The sequence below is a fragment of the Lutjanus erythropterus genome, chromosome 15, assembly GCF_056507025.1.
Source record: "Lutjanus erythropterus isolate fLutEry1 chromosome 15, fLutEry1.hap2, whole genome shotgun sequence".
Lineage (NCBI taxonomy): Eukaryota > Metazoa > Chordata > Actinopteri > Lutjaniformes > Lutjanidae > Lutjanus > Lutjanus erythropterus.
Genome location: NC_139331.1, coordinates 30,324,548 through 30,342,485, shown reverse-complemented (window position 1 = coordinate 30,342,485; position 17,938 = coordinate 30,324,548). Strand labels below are relative to the sequence as shown.

At 38.3% G+C, this 17,938-nt stretch overlaps 1 protein-coding gene across 1 annotated transcript in view; it reads left to right on the top strand.

Moving 5' to 3' along the window:
• The window catches only part of ncoa1 (nuclear receptor coactivator 1), a 71,178-nt gene that overhangs the window by 34,368 nt on the left and 18,872 nt on the right, over positions 1–17,938 (top strand). The window contains exons 3-6 of the mRNA XM_084737874.1: positions 10,359–10,464; positions 14,514–14,680; positions 16,626–16,732; positions 16,886–17,063. Coding sequence (XP_084594000.1) covers positions 10,376–10,464; positions 14,514–14,680; positions 16,626–16,732; positions 16,886–17,063 — 541 coding nt within the window. The 5' untranslated portion in view covers positions 10,359–10,375. The remainder of the gene's footprint in view (positions 1–10,358; positions 10,465–14,513; positions 14,681–16,625; positions 16,733–16,885; positions 17,064–17,938) is intronic.

The following is a 17,938-nucleotide window of genomic DNA, read 5'->3' as shown; positions in this document are numbered from 1 at the left end:
GTGTGAGTGTATGTATACGCATGTGTGTGTGAAGTGATCAGTACGGCTCGTGAAATGAGAAACCAAAGGAGGAGGAAGCTTTGAGAGAGAAAAGACAAACCTAAAGACATTGAGACAGCAGGCGGCTGTAATGGAGAGCCTGTGGAGGCATTGGGATTTATTTCTCAGCGGTCTGGCTCCGCTGCGCTGTCGCTGCCGCTGCTGCTTTTTCTTCTTCCTCTTTGGCGACTGAAGGCTCCACCGTACGTCACATAGAGAGGGGGGTGAGGTCAGAAGGTGCAGGAGGCTGACCTGGTCTACAGGTGTGTGGATTAGACTCGCAGTTGTTTTTCTTGCGTACATTTTTTTTTTCTTCCTTTCTTTTTGGTTTGCTGCAAGGCTGGTATGTGTGAAAGTGTGACCGAGGCTATGCTCACACTGCAGCTGTAACAGTTCTAATTATGATTGTTTCAGTCACGTGTGACACAGACCGGATGTTATAATAAGTTCAAGCTGTGAAAGTTGTCATATGTCTTTTAAATACTGCTGTGCATTAAGTACATGGCCTTTGAATGGCCATTCATAAGGATGACTTAATGACATCAATTTAGCAGCAGAAATTACTTATTAAGCTTAATGTTTCACTGTACTGTTTGGCTTTATACATGTATAAATGCTGCAGTGCTTAATTAACCTGAGAGAAAAGTGAAAGTTATGTGAATTTTGTTGTTTCTGGTTCTGGATGTGGATTTATACATATGTAGATGAAAAACTGAAAGTTAAATAGATGCATAGATGCTAGTATTTTTAAGCACTGGCCCCCAAGGCAAACAAGCCCCTAAATTTTGTGGCCAGGAGTACTTTTTTGGTGGTCCAAATGTAATCTTATCTAAAAACAAAACAGTAAAGGCAAAAGTCCGCAATAAGCTAGGCTTCTCAGCTAGTTGAGGAAACTGGCGGCACACGCCGCAGTACATCACTTCCTATGATGTGTCATATACTAGCCACTTAAATTCCTGTATTTCTGTTGCCATTTCATTTTATTGTAGTCCGCCTTAAGGCTGGGACGATGCACTTAAAATTACTGATTTGATACTATCACGATACTTGGGTGCCATCAGTATTGCAACTCGATATTATGATTTATTGTGATTTTTGTTTGTCTTTTTTAACAGAACATGGGAAAAAGTTGAATCACACATTTCTAGAGACTGTATATTTATTTTTCCAAAAAATACTTGAAGCAAAGTGCTACATCATACTCATCAAGCAGTGAATGGTGAGTAAAACAGAAAATATAAATTTATCTGTTGCCCTCTACTGGCACCTGTCAGGTGGTGTTTTTTAGTTTGAGTTTTGACCCTTTGAGGTTGCCCTAGCTGGTCAGTGTGTAGTGCTGAAGCCAGGGGAGCAGATTTAAAAATGTGAAGTCATCAGCTGTTAGTTTGTTTTCACAGATCAGAAGAAATGTATTGCATGACTGCATGGCCACACGTTGTTTACTGTGAGGCATGTGAAGCAAAGTTTTTATTAGCGTGTTAAGAGATTCCCATTATGTGTCATCATATGTAAAAACAATACAGAAAAGGCAAAAGTCTCATAAATTGTGATGTGATGGTTCTGATGAAAATAGTGCTTGACCTTTCAGCTGGCTGAGGAAACTGGCAGCACACACTGCAGTACATTACATCCTTAAATGTGTCATATTATGGGCACTTAAACTCTTACCTAATTTTTTCAGCAATATGAGTAGGCTTCGTAAACCCACACTTAAGATCGGTAGCAATCTAGGGACAACTAGTCTCTGTAACATTGTGTTGGCGAAGGCTCCCAGAATGGGGATAAAACCTGGTGGCCACCTAGATGGAATATTCGTTGGCCACAGAGTGTCATTTGAACATTTTAATTTCTGATAATGAAACTGGATTTTTCATCACTGGGCAGAATTAGTCAGTAGATTCAAATTTATACCACTGATTCAGGCTCTCGAACTGTGGAGGAGATTAAATCTTTTTTAACAATCTGGCTGCAGTAATAGTACTTCAAGCAGAAGTAGAAATAGAGAAGTCACATAGAGAAGCCACAGCCATTATTTTACAAACATTTAGCTGTGAGGATTCAACTCCATTTGGTAGACCTACTTATGTTTGCACATAGTTCATGCGTGTGTGCAAGTCCACACTTTACTGAGTGTAAATTTTGTAAAAACAGATTTAAAAAAAATAAATTTAACAGCTACTGTAGAGCAGGTGCTGGCTTCCCCTCTGTAGGGCATGTTTATTGGGATAGTCTCAGCAGTGTGAGTTGCTGCATATAGGCATAAACAGAGTCCAATGTATAAATAAAAAATGCTGCTGAAATTCAGTGTTATTTTCCGTATTCTCACCTGAGGGCATAACATTACGTTACACTTATTTGTTATTGGGAAAAGTTGTAGTTTCTCATGTGGGCTTACTACTATCGGGTTCTTGGTAAGACTTGTGCATACCGAAAAAGATATCATCTGTTTTCATTACGTGATGGAGGTTTACGGTTTGCTCAAACCATCAAATGTTTTTGTGCTTCTTCATCTGACCATCTTACCTCCATATTTTTTCATTCTTCCTCACAAGCCAAAACATAACTACTTAATTCATAACTCCCACTCACTGCTGCCTTCACATTAAACACACATTTGTATTTGGCATTTACAGTACATTTATTTCCTGTGAAGCGTTGCAAAGTGTTGTGATGTGGCAACAGTGGTGCATCAACATTAACTTGAATGGAGCAGAACTGAAAACGGCATTGATCTCACTGAGACAGTGTTGTTTGAGAGACAGCAGATAGATGGTAACAAATACAGTAAGCTTAATTATTCAGACATGAGTGAATGAATGCAGCTTGAAGCATAAACATATTACCCTTAAAACCTGATAGTTCAGGTGTTTTTTATGTTCTTAGCAGGTCTTTATCACAGTCTAGAGACAAGCAGAGTTAGGTCAGTGAGTCAGTTCATGATCCAGCACTTTAATAACTTGTAGCTGTACTTTTGTGTACCATGAAAACTAAACATTAGCAGTGATTTCTCAGCTTTATTGCCCTTTATCTTAGTGTTTATTGCTCCTGTAGTTCAAGATAACAGATACATGATGCAGCAGGAGTATAAACAGTCTTGACAACAAATGATAATGCACTGTTAGCTGAGTCAATGAAATAATACTATCTGCTTTTCAGAATTTTGGGGTTTAGATCCTTAGAGCAAGAAAACACCTACAACTACTGACAAGCATTTTGAGGGATTGATTGAATGCAATGTCATGAATGAAGGAGAGCAGACAAAGGCAGTGGTATAAGTGAATATCAATAACACAGTTTAGAGGTAATTTGAAGAGAAAATGGTTGAGAGAAGAGAGATTTCTGAAAAGGGGAAATCGTTTCATAGAAAAAAAGCAGTTGCAAGCAAAATCTGCAGCTAAACCTTATTCTGATTTTGGACACTTTTATTTACACTTGGCCACATACTGTATAGGTGTATCAAATCTGATTTCAGTCCCTCCTAGTTTTGCTGGCCTATGTGCAAATCAGGATCAGTACTCCTACAGTCCAGGAAAAGGTGGTAATGCACCTGAGGCTGTTTGGTAACTGCCTAAAATACCAGAAGGAGTTTAGATCATGGATGTATTAAACACAGGATGCCGGACACAAAGATGATGCGTAAGCCAAAAAAGTTTTCTAGCTCCTGTTTACTTTTCCAGTATTCGGCCCACTGATTATGCACAGTAGTGTTTCTCCTGCTGGTCCTGCCCACAAGTCCTGCTCAGCTCATAGACTTTAAACTGTGATAATATCACACACTTTTAACACACTTTTCTTGGCTCTAGTAAGTTTGACAAATATAAAACCTTAATGGATCAAAAATTCATAATAGACAAAGTCATAATTGATCATGTTTGTAGTTTCTGTGTCAGCAGTTTTAGTTTTATTATGGTGGTCTGTGGGGAAAATGCTATGTGTGTATGTGTGCCATTGGTGTGTATATGTGTCCACGCACGGGCAGTGGCTGTGGATGAACAAAAGTGACTGCTGGTGAATGCGCATAGAGCAGACAGGCGTTGACAATCAGATCAGAGGGAATAAAGTTCAGAAGTAAAGTTGTCTCGTGGCAGTAAATGTACAGTTTCCACAAAAAGACCGTAGATACAGTTCACGAAGTTCCTGTGTCTTGCTTCCCAGCTGCTGGATAAAGTGAAAGTCTAATTAAATGCTTCAGGTTGTATTTAGGCCTGTGAGATGCACCTGGGACACCAAACGTATGTAGCTGGTGAAAACAGCTGCATGGGTTACAATGACAGCATTTCTGTTGAGATTGTTGAGATATGTAAGTGAAAACATGTCTGACTTACTTATAGCCACATCTTCACCTGATGAGGGATCAGATAAACGCTCCAGCAGCTTGATGCACCTTATATTCCATCATATATGTGGAAATTGCTGGAGCAGTTTTTCTTGCTGCCTTAAGAAACAGAGAGCAAATGGCTCATATCAGTGTAATTTTACTATAACCTTACTTTGACTGCTGTTATAACAAGGACGGAGGAGACAGACCATGAATGTATTAAGAAGACATGACAGTGAGTGGCTATTTCCTCAGGCTGCTTACTGAGGTAGTTACACTATGGGAGGAGTAATTATATGTGGGTCTTTGAGAGAAAGTTGTATTTACACATTTTCAACATCTGGCCAGAGTGTGTCTCATACCACCCCCGAAGATGCGCGTGAAACAATCGCTCTCAGTTGGTCTCACTTCACTTCTTTGACATCTGATAGCTGTCAGATCCACCCTAAAAGCATTAAGTGTAAATTGGGTGAGAGGGCAGCCAAACTGTTGTATCACTATAAATGCAATCACTATTAATGGATATTTCTACTAGAAAACATTGTGTAACACATGCCGCTGCAAGATACAACAAAGAAGTTCCTCACATATTAAGTTTAGATAAATAGAAAACGTATTTTGTCAGGTGAAAATAATAAACATATAAGAATATTTTTATATACCAATCATTGACGTTGTCGTAAATATGTTTTAAAAGCAACACAATACATGACCTAAGAAGTTAACTCGTGTTTAGCATGTATAATATTAGATTAAGAGGGAGCCTGCTGACTGACCAGTGCTCATAATGTAAACAAAGTGCCCTCTATTCTGACCGATTGCAAGACTCCAACTGTATCCATGTAGCAGACTGCAGTTAGAGTTCATCAAGTTCAAACCATCATGTATTTTCTTCATAATGTATTTTATGCTTTGACATTGTTGAGACGTGGAAACAAAACTGGCTACCAAGTGTAAACACTGACCAGGTGGGAGGAATCACAATGGTGGGGAAACGGGAAAGCCCAGAAAAATGATGATGGCTGTTGATGGCTTGTTGTGTTCGGCTGACAAGCTTATCAACAGTACACACTTAAGCCAGGCTTCCCTCATTGCCTCGCTCTGTAGGAAAATGGATTGTTAGGCATGTTTTCACAGTATGAACACACAGCTAGAGCATGTTCATGTGTTTGAATTTATAAATAGATTCATCCATATAGGGTCAGAGTACAGCATAATGCAGTTGGTGTTGCCTGGTACGTCATGATATATAACTACTGCATGTTATGCTCTGTCCTCCATCAATAACATGTACCTGTGTTGACCTATTGCCAGAAATACCCAGGCATAATATGGACCTGTCAGCATCATAAATTAACAGAATTATGATGGCAGAGTTATTCTGGAAAGATGGAGCCTCTCTGTCTCTGTTTACACTTGACATTAGAGCTAAATATTAGTAGATCAATTAATCAATAAATCGTTAGTCTTTTTTTTTTTTCAAATAAAAATGCAAAAAATTCTCTGTTGCTCAAATATGGATATTTGCTTGTTTCTATGTGCACAATGTTATTAATTATTATATTAATGATCTGTGATCTATAGTTTGTCATTTGATTTTGTCAGCTTGTGCTTTAGGAAATTGTGCTTGACATTTTTTGTACTATTCCCTAACATTTTATGGACCAAATAATTGATTGAATAAAAAAGAAAATAGTCTGAGATTAACTGATAATGAAAGCATTCACTAGTTGCTGCACTGCTTTGCATAAACATGTTGTGTTGTGCAATATAATGATATATATACACAAAATATATTCTCATATTGCACAACACAAAAATTAATAAATAAATAATTGTGATTGAGGTTATGGGCAGTGAAAACTCATGGTAGCAAAGACCATGCTCATTAGGTGGAGAGAGATTTTTAAGGAGCAGTAGGCAGCTGGATGTTCTCTTCAATATGACCGAGGAAAGAGTTCCATGGATTGTAAAATTTGTTTGTGGCATCCCTCAAAGAAAATTTTATTTTCTCTAATGTAATAAAGAATAGTAGGTCATAAACCCATTGTGTAAAGATGGATGAAAAGGCGTCTTTCTGTTTTAAAAGGATCAGACGTCGGGCAAGAAATGTTGCAAAGGCAATACAATCTGCCTCTGCTTTTGAAAGGTGGAACGTGGAAAATGAGACCCCAAAGATAGCCAACAGGGGGCATGGACATCTGATTTACCAAGACAGGTGGAAATGAGTGAAAGTATATTGAACCAGAATTCCTTGATTTTGCTTCATGACCAAAACATCTGGACACGAGCGGCTGGGGTTGATTTGCAGCGGTTGCACGCAGAGCTCATGTTTGGAAACTGTTCTGACAATTTACGACAATATTTTTGTTCATTTGGCCAAAGCATTGCGTTCTTCTGTGTGGCACGTAGGCAGGCAGGAAATTTTCACAAAGGCAACACAAACAAACATCCCGTCCTGGACGAGCCCCCAGTTAGTCACTGACCGGCTCTGAGGCCATGACAAAAAACAAGGGAGATGCAAAATGAAGGCAAATAATGATGAATTTATTCAAACAAAGCAGCGAATAATGAAAACAAAATTAAAGTATTGTTAAGATGATCAACATTAATCATGGCCCAGTTGCCCATGACCACAAAAAGTTACTCTGTGGCCACCAAATATTCCATGTAGCTGGCCCACTGTGGCCACCAAGTTTTTTTTCCACCTTGTAAGCCGTCCCCTTAACAGAGTTTGAATTCTACAAACATACAGATTCCTTCATGTCATAATCGTTGTTAGCCATCTATCTATATATATCAGGGTATATCGGGGCATGTTTTTCACCAGAAACTATGCCTCTTGGAAACAGGTTAAGGAACACCGTTTAGTTGAATTAAATTGCCCTTTTTGTATTGTTTGTATGCAAGTTTGCATTTAGCTGTTCTTTGGCCACCAAATTTAGAGGTTTGGTGGCCCATGGGGAGCTTATTCCAGTATTTAATGCTTGAGAGGTATTGTTATTTGGATATGATATTACCTGTATTAGAATTTTGTCATATTGCACAGCCCTAAGCGTGTTTATTCTCAGCAAATTAGTCCGTCAACAGAAAATATGGTCTTGGTATGGTAACAAGCACTATTAAAGCGCTGGCTGAAGTATTGCTACATTATAAATCTCACCACATCAACTTGCAAAACAAACATTGGTTTAATGAAACTGCTGCTGATTATTACCTCATTTCCAGACTCAGCACAGGTCCAGGCTGCAGTTGACTAAAACACTTATGTAGGTTCACACTGTCCCAAACATTCACAAAGACACACACACACACACATATACAGTAAGCTCCCTGGTGCTGTTTCATGAAATCTGTGATGCTTGTTGTTTTCTGCAAAGCTTGTTTTAATAAAGCTGTTTTTCCAGATAATAATTTGACTTGATCATACTTACAGTTTCAGCTGTTATTTAAGCTCATACACTGAGCTCGGTCCCTCAGAAACTGGGCTAATTTGTATTTTCATTGGGTGCTATTGTGCAGCAGAGCAGTGCTCTCATTTCTCACTGTGGCGGATGGATCTTTTTTTTTAAGTGCTGCGTTTCAGCAACACAAGGAGGGCCGAGGAGGAGAGGGGTGATTTGAGGTGAAATGTAAACGAGGCTAGTCAGAAAGGATTAGCGTCCTGTGAGCAGCATGGCCCTGCGGCAGCACCCAACACTGTGACAATGGCGACTTGTTTTTTGCGGTTTGCCCACGGATTTAAGACTTTTTGTGTGTGTCTGAAGCTCGTGTGTATGTCCATGATTTACAGATTTTATTTTGATACCATAGCTTAGATGTGGTTTTGCAGATTAAGAGACTTGAGTCCATCTTTTGTCATGTGTGTATGTTACTTATTTGTGTCTCAAAGTCTTGTACAAACTTGATTTTTTTCATCAGGCAAAACAGCAGGTCAGTAATGAAATAATAAACCCTGTATGTCTCTAAAATTTGCGTAATATAACAGAAATTTATGTCCTGCCTTTTGAAGCTTTGTATATGTGGTTTGGACTTAAATTAAATTTCTGATGCCATTAAAAGGGCTTTAACTTTAATATTTGGCTTAATGGGATGTGCAGGAACCCTGTTAACTATCCTCTATACACGGTGTGCCTCATCAAATGTTGCCATGGTTACCCTCCTGATGCAGCGAGAGAGATGCAGACTGTAGACTTTGCAGATGAAGAGCAGGCACGAGTCCATTAAGGGAGACTGATGAGGAATGTCAGAAACACGCAAGACAAAATATTAGTGAGGCTTTTCAGTATAGTGTAATCAACAGCAACATTACCACGAACTGCAGCATTTAAAAACTGTTGGAGTCGAATCAGCTCCAGCAGCAGGGTTTGTTGTAGAGACAAAGGAACAGAGTGTACTGGAATTTACTGCATGCTACATGTGCCTCCGTTTTCATCCAAATGCAGAGCAAAATTTTAATGTTATTTAATTCTAAACAAATATTGTAAATGTAACTAAATGCGATGTGGTAAATGTGCAGGGAGACATAAATCATAAGTCACCTTCACTGGCTGACTCCTCCTTTTTTTGTATTAGGCTTCATAAGATGCTGTGATGCACTAACAGTACTTTGATGCTGCTTTGATATGTACTGCGATTCAATATTCTGATTTATCATGATTTTTTATGTGGTTTTTTTAACACTAGACAGAGGAGAGAAGTTGAATAATGCTCTTTTAGAGACTGTATGTCATGAGTTCCATTTCCAAAAAAGTTTTATTTCAGTAGTATCATTGCTATACTGCTTGTAAAAGTAGTAAATCAAATAGTTTTTAGGTAAAATGCTACATTTAGCTGCTCCTGGTCATCAAGCTAGTGCCATAATGATTATGGCTCAATGAATTTAATTAAATCAACATTCTTTACATATAAAATTGAATGTGAAACTGTGAATTTTTAGTTTTAGACCCTTTGAGGTTGCTGTAGTGTTAGAGTAATAGATTGAGTTAGCATTGTGAAGTCAGAAACTATTACTTGGCTTCCACAGATCTGAGGAAATAACTGCCTGAAAGTTTGAGCTCTCGTGTTTTTTTATGTTGTGTTCCATTTGTTTAACATAATAATACCACGATCACAATGCTAATTTCTATCAGCATGTTAATGGGTATTCCCATAATATGTTAGCAATGAGCTAATGGAGCAAGTGCTACAGTATAGTTAATCAAGAAATCGATCCAGAAATCAGAATATAAGAATACAGAAATAAGTTAAAACTGTCTATTGCTGCTGCACCTGGTGTAATTGTCCTAATGAACAATCGCTTACAACTTGAAACAGATTTAAACCACATTTTTGTAAGTTAAACTTATAACACAGCTTAAACACAACATTACACACATTTTCCATGTAGATAAATTCACTAACAGTTACTTCTGCAAAAAGTAATTTTTAAAAAATGAATCTTTTCAGAGCTTTTTATATCATGTCTATGTCATATGTCATGTCTTAAAAAGAGTATTGATGAGCATCAAATCGATAAGTAGTATCAGTATAGATACCACTATCAATAAAATCCTAATGATACTCAAACCCTAAATTCTGACAGAACTTTTTTTTTTTTTTTTTTTTTTTTAACCACCTTGATGCTTGTTTGTTGGTGCATGTATTTATGTGTAAGTTTGGACCAGGTGCAATTATTTGTATCATTCTTTCTGACATACTGAACTGGCATCATGCCATAGTTAAGAGTGTTTATAACTACTGTATGACAGTAGCTGTTATGTAAGTGATCATTGTTCTTCCTGCAGGTATCTAAAGAATGAATACTCAGTATCACTTGAGTTTGTGCCAGCTGCCATTTGTGTTTTCAGGTTTTTGAAAAACTGCAGTATTCCCGTTTTTGATGAAATGAAAACGAAAAAAAAAGATTTTTAAAGAAATAGATGGGCTGTGGAGTTTAATTGTTAAACAAATTTTTTTTAAATGACCTTCCCTCACTTCATCTTGTGTTCTTCTTCTGCAGGTCAGTTGAAGCTGAAAATGAGTGCAGTAGGGGAAAACCCCCTGGACCCTGCCACGCCAGAGTCACGCAAGAGGAAGGGCTCGCCATGCGACACATCGGGGCAAAGGTAAAGACCGGCATTCATATTTTGCATTGTTAGTGACATAACGAACATGACATCAACAGACAAAAAGACGCTACAGAAATTAAACTCTCACGTGGAAATTTAAGGAACACAATGTACCAAACAGCGGGCTGTTAAAGTGACGAGTATCGGCTCCTGCCTTGATGTGACGTGATTGTTTTGTGCCCCAGGGCTTAACACTCATATTGTATCGTCCCTTCTAACATGAAGAATTAAGATCCTACGGTAATTATTTAGACCTCATGAGCACTTAATAAAATAAATATTCATTCACCCAAATAAAGAAGTAATCATGTAATTGAAATTGTCACGTAAACACATTTGTCTGAGTATTGTAGTCGAAATATGAAAAGTCTTCAGTTCAGTCTTTATTGTCGGGACTGAAATTTGGTTTGCAGCAAAACCAAACAAGGAGACAGACAAAAAGAAAACTATTATCCTACTTTGTGTGCCTAGCACTTTTTTTCTCTTAACCATGGTATGAAAAGAGGTACTGAATATCGTTTTTTTATACTTAAAAATCGTGACAACTCTAGCATCAGCCCTGAAAAAACATATCGGGCGATCCCTAAAAGAAACATTTGTTGCTGTACTGAAAAACGTGCAGTGTGCATCAGACACTAGTTACCCAAACATGATTACATAACATGATGCCTCTGAGAGGATGAAAATTAGCACTTTATTGAATGAAATTACTGAGGAATCACCACATCTTCAAACAACGTAAACAGTATAATATTGCCCTCGGCTAAATATTCCATGTAATCAAGGCATTTTTATGGATCTAAATATGAACTTGTCACATCTCTCCTCGCTTGTGTTGCTCCTCACAGTAATTTGGCCTCATAAATAGCCACTCACTCCCTCTACAGAGCACAAGTTGCTTGCTGAGTGACGACACAGTGAAGATGTCTAGTCGGGAAACCTGTGGCTTATGAAAGCATATCACTCACTTGTGCTTTGAGTGGAGCGGAGACTCCCGAGGCCTTTTGGATGCTGTCTTGTGTGTGAAATCTTATGTATACGTAGTCTGACTGAACCAGAAGAAGAAAAAGAAAATCCTCTCGCGGTTTAGATCCTGGTTTAGGGTTAAGGTTAGCTGCAGCTTCGGGTTAGACTAAGGTTTCAGGTAGGTCATGCGATGGTTAAGGAATGAATGTTCTTAGTGTACTGTGTGTGTGTGTGTGCGCACGTCTATAAGGCCCAATAGCTGATGTAAGCTGATGTAAGAGCCCAGCTAGCATTTCTACAGCAACTACACGCAGTCACTGACCTGCGCATTCACACAGCAGCAGCAGCAGCGGCAGCAGCAGCAGCGTCCTCCCCCTCCTTACCCCTCCCTCGGTCACCACGCCTGTGTGTTCTGGCTGGCCAATGCACTGACCTACTTTTGCTGTTGTCGTCTCACACACACACACACACACACACACACACACACACACGCACACACTCACATATACACACATTCCTCTTTTCATGTTTACCACATACCTTGCTGTAACTCGTCGGGTTGGAAGTATGTTATTGAAACTGGAGAATAAAGTTAAGCTAAAGGCTGTGCGTAGAGCCCAACGAGACTAGAGTTAAAGGCAGATTTAAGCTGCTTTTTAAATATTTTGTGTGAATGTTCCACTTAGTAATATATGGGAACAGTCATGTTTACATATTACGGAAACAAACCACAGGCAGCTGGATGAGAAACCGCTGAACTTAAACAGCACATTGTGATCTTACTTATACATTTCCCAACACTCACACTGATAATTTAAACCACCTGTTTGATAAAAAAAAAAACAAGATTCAGTTGTTCACTTTTATGAAGTTTAAATGCTCCAGTAAACTAAATTTAATTTTAAGTAATGAAAGCAAGTAATGACCAGTGATGCAGCTATTGATTGTTTTCATTGTCTTCTGATTATTTTCTCATTAAATTCAAAATCAAAAGCCCAAAATGATGAAGAGGCGACTCATCTGCTCCTCTCTTCAGAAAATACTCACTTCAGTCAGTTGTTAATGTGAACACTTACCAAACTTGTGTTTGTGTATACCTAACTCATGACTTTCCTACCACTTTCCAGTTTTATTTTTAACTCTCCCTCAGACATTAACCTAAATTTTACACAACACTGTAAGGACGTTCACCATCCGTGTGGTCGAACTCCATTTTAATCAGTATACTGAAATACAGGGGACCATGTCTTTGGACAATTCCACTGCAGAAGCTAAAACACATGTTAGAGGTTATTATTCGCAAACTTTGTCTCCATCACATGGATTATGATTATGATTATTATTATTTTAAGTTTATTTTTCAATTGAAAAAAGTTCCACTGAGTACAATTCTTAAATCAAACAAATTTAAAAGATCCTTATCAGTGATGTTATTATTTCTGTTATGTGTTTGTGTAAAAAATGATATATCATTATCATTGTTTGAACTCTCAAATGTCATTGTCTGTCTCTAAAATTCTAAATTGCTTTACTTTGATAAAAGATTAAGAAAGACTTAGATTAAAGAATTAAGATAGATAAAAATAAGAACGTAATTTATTTTGAAGAACCAGTGAAATTTTGTAATTTCCACCTAAAAATTTCCTGAACGATTCATTAAATATCAAAGTAGTTTCATATTATTATTCTGTCAAAACGACTAATTGAGTAATTACTAATCATTTCATCTCTATTAAAGATCTGCTATATTGTTTGTGTTCCTGTTGGCCAAGAGAACAATCGACCATTTAAAATCAGAACCACTCTCTCGCTCTCTCTCTCTCCGCTCTCCGTAATCTCCTTCCTCCCGGGGATTTCCCCGCCGGTGCCTCCTCCTCGTCCTCCTCTCAGCAGGATCTCCTGTAGAACGACAGTTATTGAGGTTCTTCTTGTCCCAGCACATCCTCTGCTCGCTCACCGGCTTCCTACTTTTATCTTATTACTTCCTCACTGTTCTGACACTCACAGCCAACAGTCTGACATTATCAGGGAGTAATAACAGTGTATGTTGCCCACGGCGACAAGTACAATTTTCACTGTTGGATTATTCCCCTACAGATTGTATAAAAACTTTTCATTCTGTGTGTATGTGTTTTGCAGGAAAATGCATCAGATAATATGAATTTGTCCGAGTTAAATTAAATGAAGTTGCAAACAAAGTATTTATCTTTTATTTTTATGATGTTGCTTTTTCATCTATTTTGTGATACAGATTCTACATAACATGTTCTCTTACTAATCTATTACAGATAATACATCTTAAAAGGAACACTGCTTTTATAATGTGCCAGACTGGGACGCAGCAATTTAATTTGTGTTTCTTATGATTAAGTTGCTTTGAGGTCTAAATAGCAGGGTTTAATATTTTTTTTATTTTTTTCATTTGCCTCCTTGTTGGTCAGAATTTGACCTGCCCAAACTCAAGTTCCCTAAGCAAAGCCTTTTTTTTTTTTTTTAAACAGTTAATAACAACAAAGACTAAAGTTAATTGTCAAGTTTAATCTTGGGCCGTAGCATCTTTAAAAGTCTTGTTTGTCAGTCTAAAATGCAAAGATATTCAGTTTAATATGATAAGAAACAAAGAATAGTGGGAAATTTCCAGTTGCTTACACTTGCCCGTTTGGGCAAGAGCGTTACCAGATTTATTTGCCTAGCGTGGCATTTTACTTGCCCCGGGCAAGCGGACAATCTTTGGTTGGTTGGTTTAAACAGCCTGCAGTTGTTTTAATAATCAATTCATTGTTTAAGTGAATTTTCGATGTTTCCAGCTTGTTGGGTGTGAAGATTTGCTTCCTCCCTCTGTCTTACATTATAATAGATTGAATATCTTTGGGTGTTTGAAACACATCACTTTGGGACCTGGGAAAATATTACTGCTTTTTTTCCTCTGATGTTTTATAGAACAAAGGAGTAATTGATTCATTAAGAAAATAAAAAGAGGTATTGGGAAAAATAATGCAGCCTTGACATTTTATAAAATGACCAAATGTGACGAATTACATGCGTGAAACTCATGGCTGCTGTCTTTTTCCCCCTTCTAGTCTGGAGAAGCGGAGACGGGAGCTGGAGTGCCGCTACATCGAGGAGCTGGCTGAGCTGCTGTCATCCAACATGGGCGACATCGCCAGTCTCAGTGTCAAGCCCGACAAGTGCCACATCCTCAAGAGCACTGTGGACCAAATCCAGCAGATGAAACGGCGTGAGCAGGGTGAGAGAACTCGCACACACAGGCTTGTGAGAAGCGTTGCCACATATGTTTACATGCTAATGTTTTTGTGCAATTTGTGGCACTACAGATACATTTTTTTGTGATTAAAATTATGTTTGTTGATTGCAATACTACATTCAAACTGAAACTGAAACTACTTTTGTTTTACAATGAAATTTAAATTTTACGATGAAATGATTTTTTTTTTAAAGAACAGCATACATCACAAAATGTCACGTCTTGTTTTTCTCATGTTTTAAAATTAAATTTCCTTCCAAAATTAAAGAAATTCTGACAAACAAAAGTATAGAACAGTTCTCAATTGATTCTCAATGGATTTTACATTTTTGTAACTGATCAGTATTCAGAAAACATTTATCTTCTGTGGAATGTGAGGTTTACTTATTAAAGGCTTTGGAGTCCAGGTCCTAAAGGGACAGTTCACCCCAAAATCAAAAATACATAGTTTTCCTCTTACCTGTTGTGCTGTTTGTCCTTTCTATGGGTATAAAGAAAATAGTTCCTGCATGAATGGGCTGTGGATTACTTTGAATAATCAGGTCATGATTTTTGGAAAGACACATATAAATTGCCTTTTTGGGGGTAATTAAGTACAGCTACCAATTTATAATAAGTCCACCGATATAAATAGTTTATAAAGAGTTTATTAATTACATTTTAAACACTTTGTAACTCATTAATAAAGTGTTACAACACATTATATAAAAGGATGACAGTGATCTGTTGCTTGCCAAATAGTGAGCCTGTGTTTATCTGCACTGTTAAGCCTCAGATCTAATTGCTTAGTTAGCTTACTTTGACCCCTTTTCACACATGTACTGTAACTCTGCTGTTATCCAGATACTACTCAGGAGAGCTGTATGTGTAACCCTGACAGCTTCCTAGTCCTAAATCCGGGTGAGCCGCCTGTGTGAACAGAGCAGCTCAGCGTTAAGAGCGACAGAGCGGACGCGTTGATGATGTTGCGCGGTGTGTAGCTGTTTGCCGGTATATTCACTCCTTGAGTGGTTGTTTTGTTTTCATTCAGACTATCTGCTGTTCATATCAGCCAACATATTTCTAAAATTTATGTTTTAATGCCTTTATTCATCATCCGTGAAGTGAAAGCATCAGATTACAGTCAGATAAGTTAAAGTGTGCGTCTTGCCAACAGTGCACCGGGAAATGTCTCTCCTGCCATCCAGGTAGACTGGAATCAGCTGATCTCTGCATCTATCACCCTTCTACACTTCTATCACAGTTAAATTATCGGTTTGCATTGATATCAACATAAAAGCAGGCATCATTACAGAGGGGTCGTTCTCCTCCTGCACACTGTGCATGTGCCTCTCCTCACCTGAACCATATGGTTTATTTCCAACATGTGTGAACACATCTGACGGGGACAGTCTCCTCATGCAGGCTGCATGTGTGGAAGAACACATTTGGATGATGCCCCGACCTGATTCTTAGGGTATAGTTCAGAGTGCATATGTGAAAACAGCATCTATACCTGTCATCACATATTTTTTAATAAGTTACCAGCATTTAACCACCTTCAGCGTATCTTAATAGTCAAAAGTGACATTTGGCATATCAAATTAAACATTTAATGACCAGAGTCATACACTAAGGCTGTTGTTTACCTTTACATTTTCAACATGCACCATTTTTCACTTGCTATTATATTGTCAATTATAATTGTGCGTAATTCATTAGTAAGATTACTTAGTTGTAAGCAGTAACTGGATCTTAAGGGGTCTGCGTCATTTGTTATTCCTTATTTATAATGTTTTTTTGATGATAAAGTGTTAAAACCTAATTCTAAACTATTTGAAAACCATTTATGAGGGTAGTCTTATTGTAAAGTGGTACCAAAGTATCTTATTTCACAAGGACACTTTGAATTTTAGATTTCTGATTCATGTTTATCTCCTCCTGACAGAGAAAGCAGCTCTTCTGTCTCCAGATGATGAGGTGCAAAAGAGCGACATCTCCTCCAGTAGCCAGGGGCTGGTGGAGAAAGAGGCACTGGGGCCCATGCTGCTAGAGGTGAACAACACACACACACACACACACACACACACACACACACACACACACAATGTCCTTCCAACCACTGCTGGGATTTTCACTCCAGCTTGACCCACGGAGTCTGAGTTTCTTCTTTCTCCTCTGCTCTCGCTCCTCCTCCCGCTCATTCAGGCCCTTGATGGGTTTTTCTTCGTCGTCAACCGGGAGGGCCGCATCGTCTTCGTTTCTGAGAACGTGACGAGTTACCTTGGATACGCCCAGGAGGAGCTGATGACCTCGAGCGTCTACAGCATCCTCCACGTGGGAGACCACAATGAATTTGTTCGCAATCTGCTGCCCAAAAGCCTGGGTGAGTGAGCCGAGACTGTAGGTTTGAACTGAGAAAACTGAGTGTGCATTCAGATCTGCTGTCCAGTGCCCTCTGAGAAATAAAGACGCTAACTAGAGCAATAAAGCGTTCTTTGGAGAGAACCTTTTTTGTTCCCGTTAGAACTTTTTGCAAGGGTTTCCCTTGGAACCCTTTCAGAGAGTTCTGCTTGAAACAAAACAACAAAACACAAGTGTTATACCTAAATCCAAAATTAGATTGGGATTTTAAAGGGTTTTATCTAGAACACACTCAGGGGTTCTGTGGAGAATATTTTTACATTCCAAAGGTTTTATCTGGAATACAGTCAGAGGGTTCTTCCAAGGATCTTTTTATATTCCAAGGTTTTTATCTAGAATCTCCAAAACCCTTGACAAAAACAGTTCTTTGTAAGACTCAGGGTTCTTAACAGGACCCTTAGTCTTAATAAGAACCCGTGACGTTAGAACTGGAGCCCTTCAGGAAGAACCCTTTTGGAACCCTTACTTTATATGCTTGCTTACCAGTGGTTATTTTTTTTTTATATATATATTTGATAATTACATTTTCAGTATTTTCAAATCTGACAGTTTCCACTGCCAGTGAATCTCATTAAGGAGGCTGTGAATTCAAAAGATGGGTTTTGGCTGAAAAATCAGTATACAGTCTTTAATACAGATAATTAACTGGGTTTATTGATGGAAAATACTGTAGCTAAAGCAGATTTGAAAAGCTGTGAAGAAAGGTGGAATGAGGAAATGTGGAAATTCTGAATTAGCACAGTTTTAAGTGCTCTACACAAAGCTGCAAAATGTGCTAGAGGAGGGTGGAAAGAGGGTAGAGAGCATGTGTGGGTGAGTTAGAGGAGCGAGGGAAGG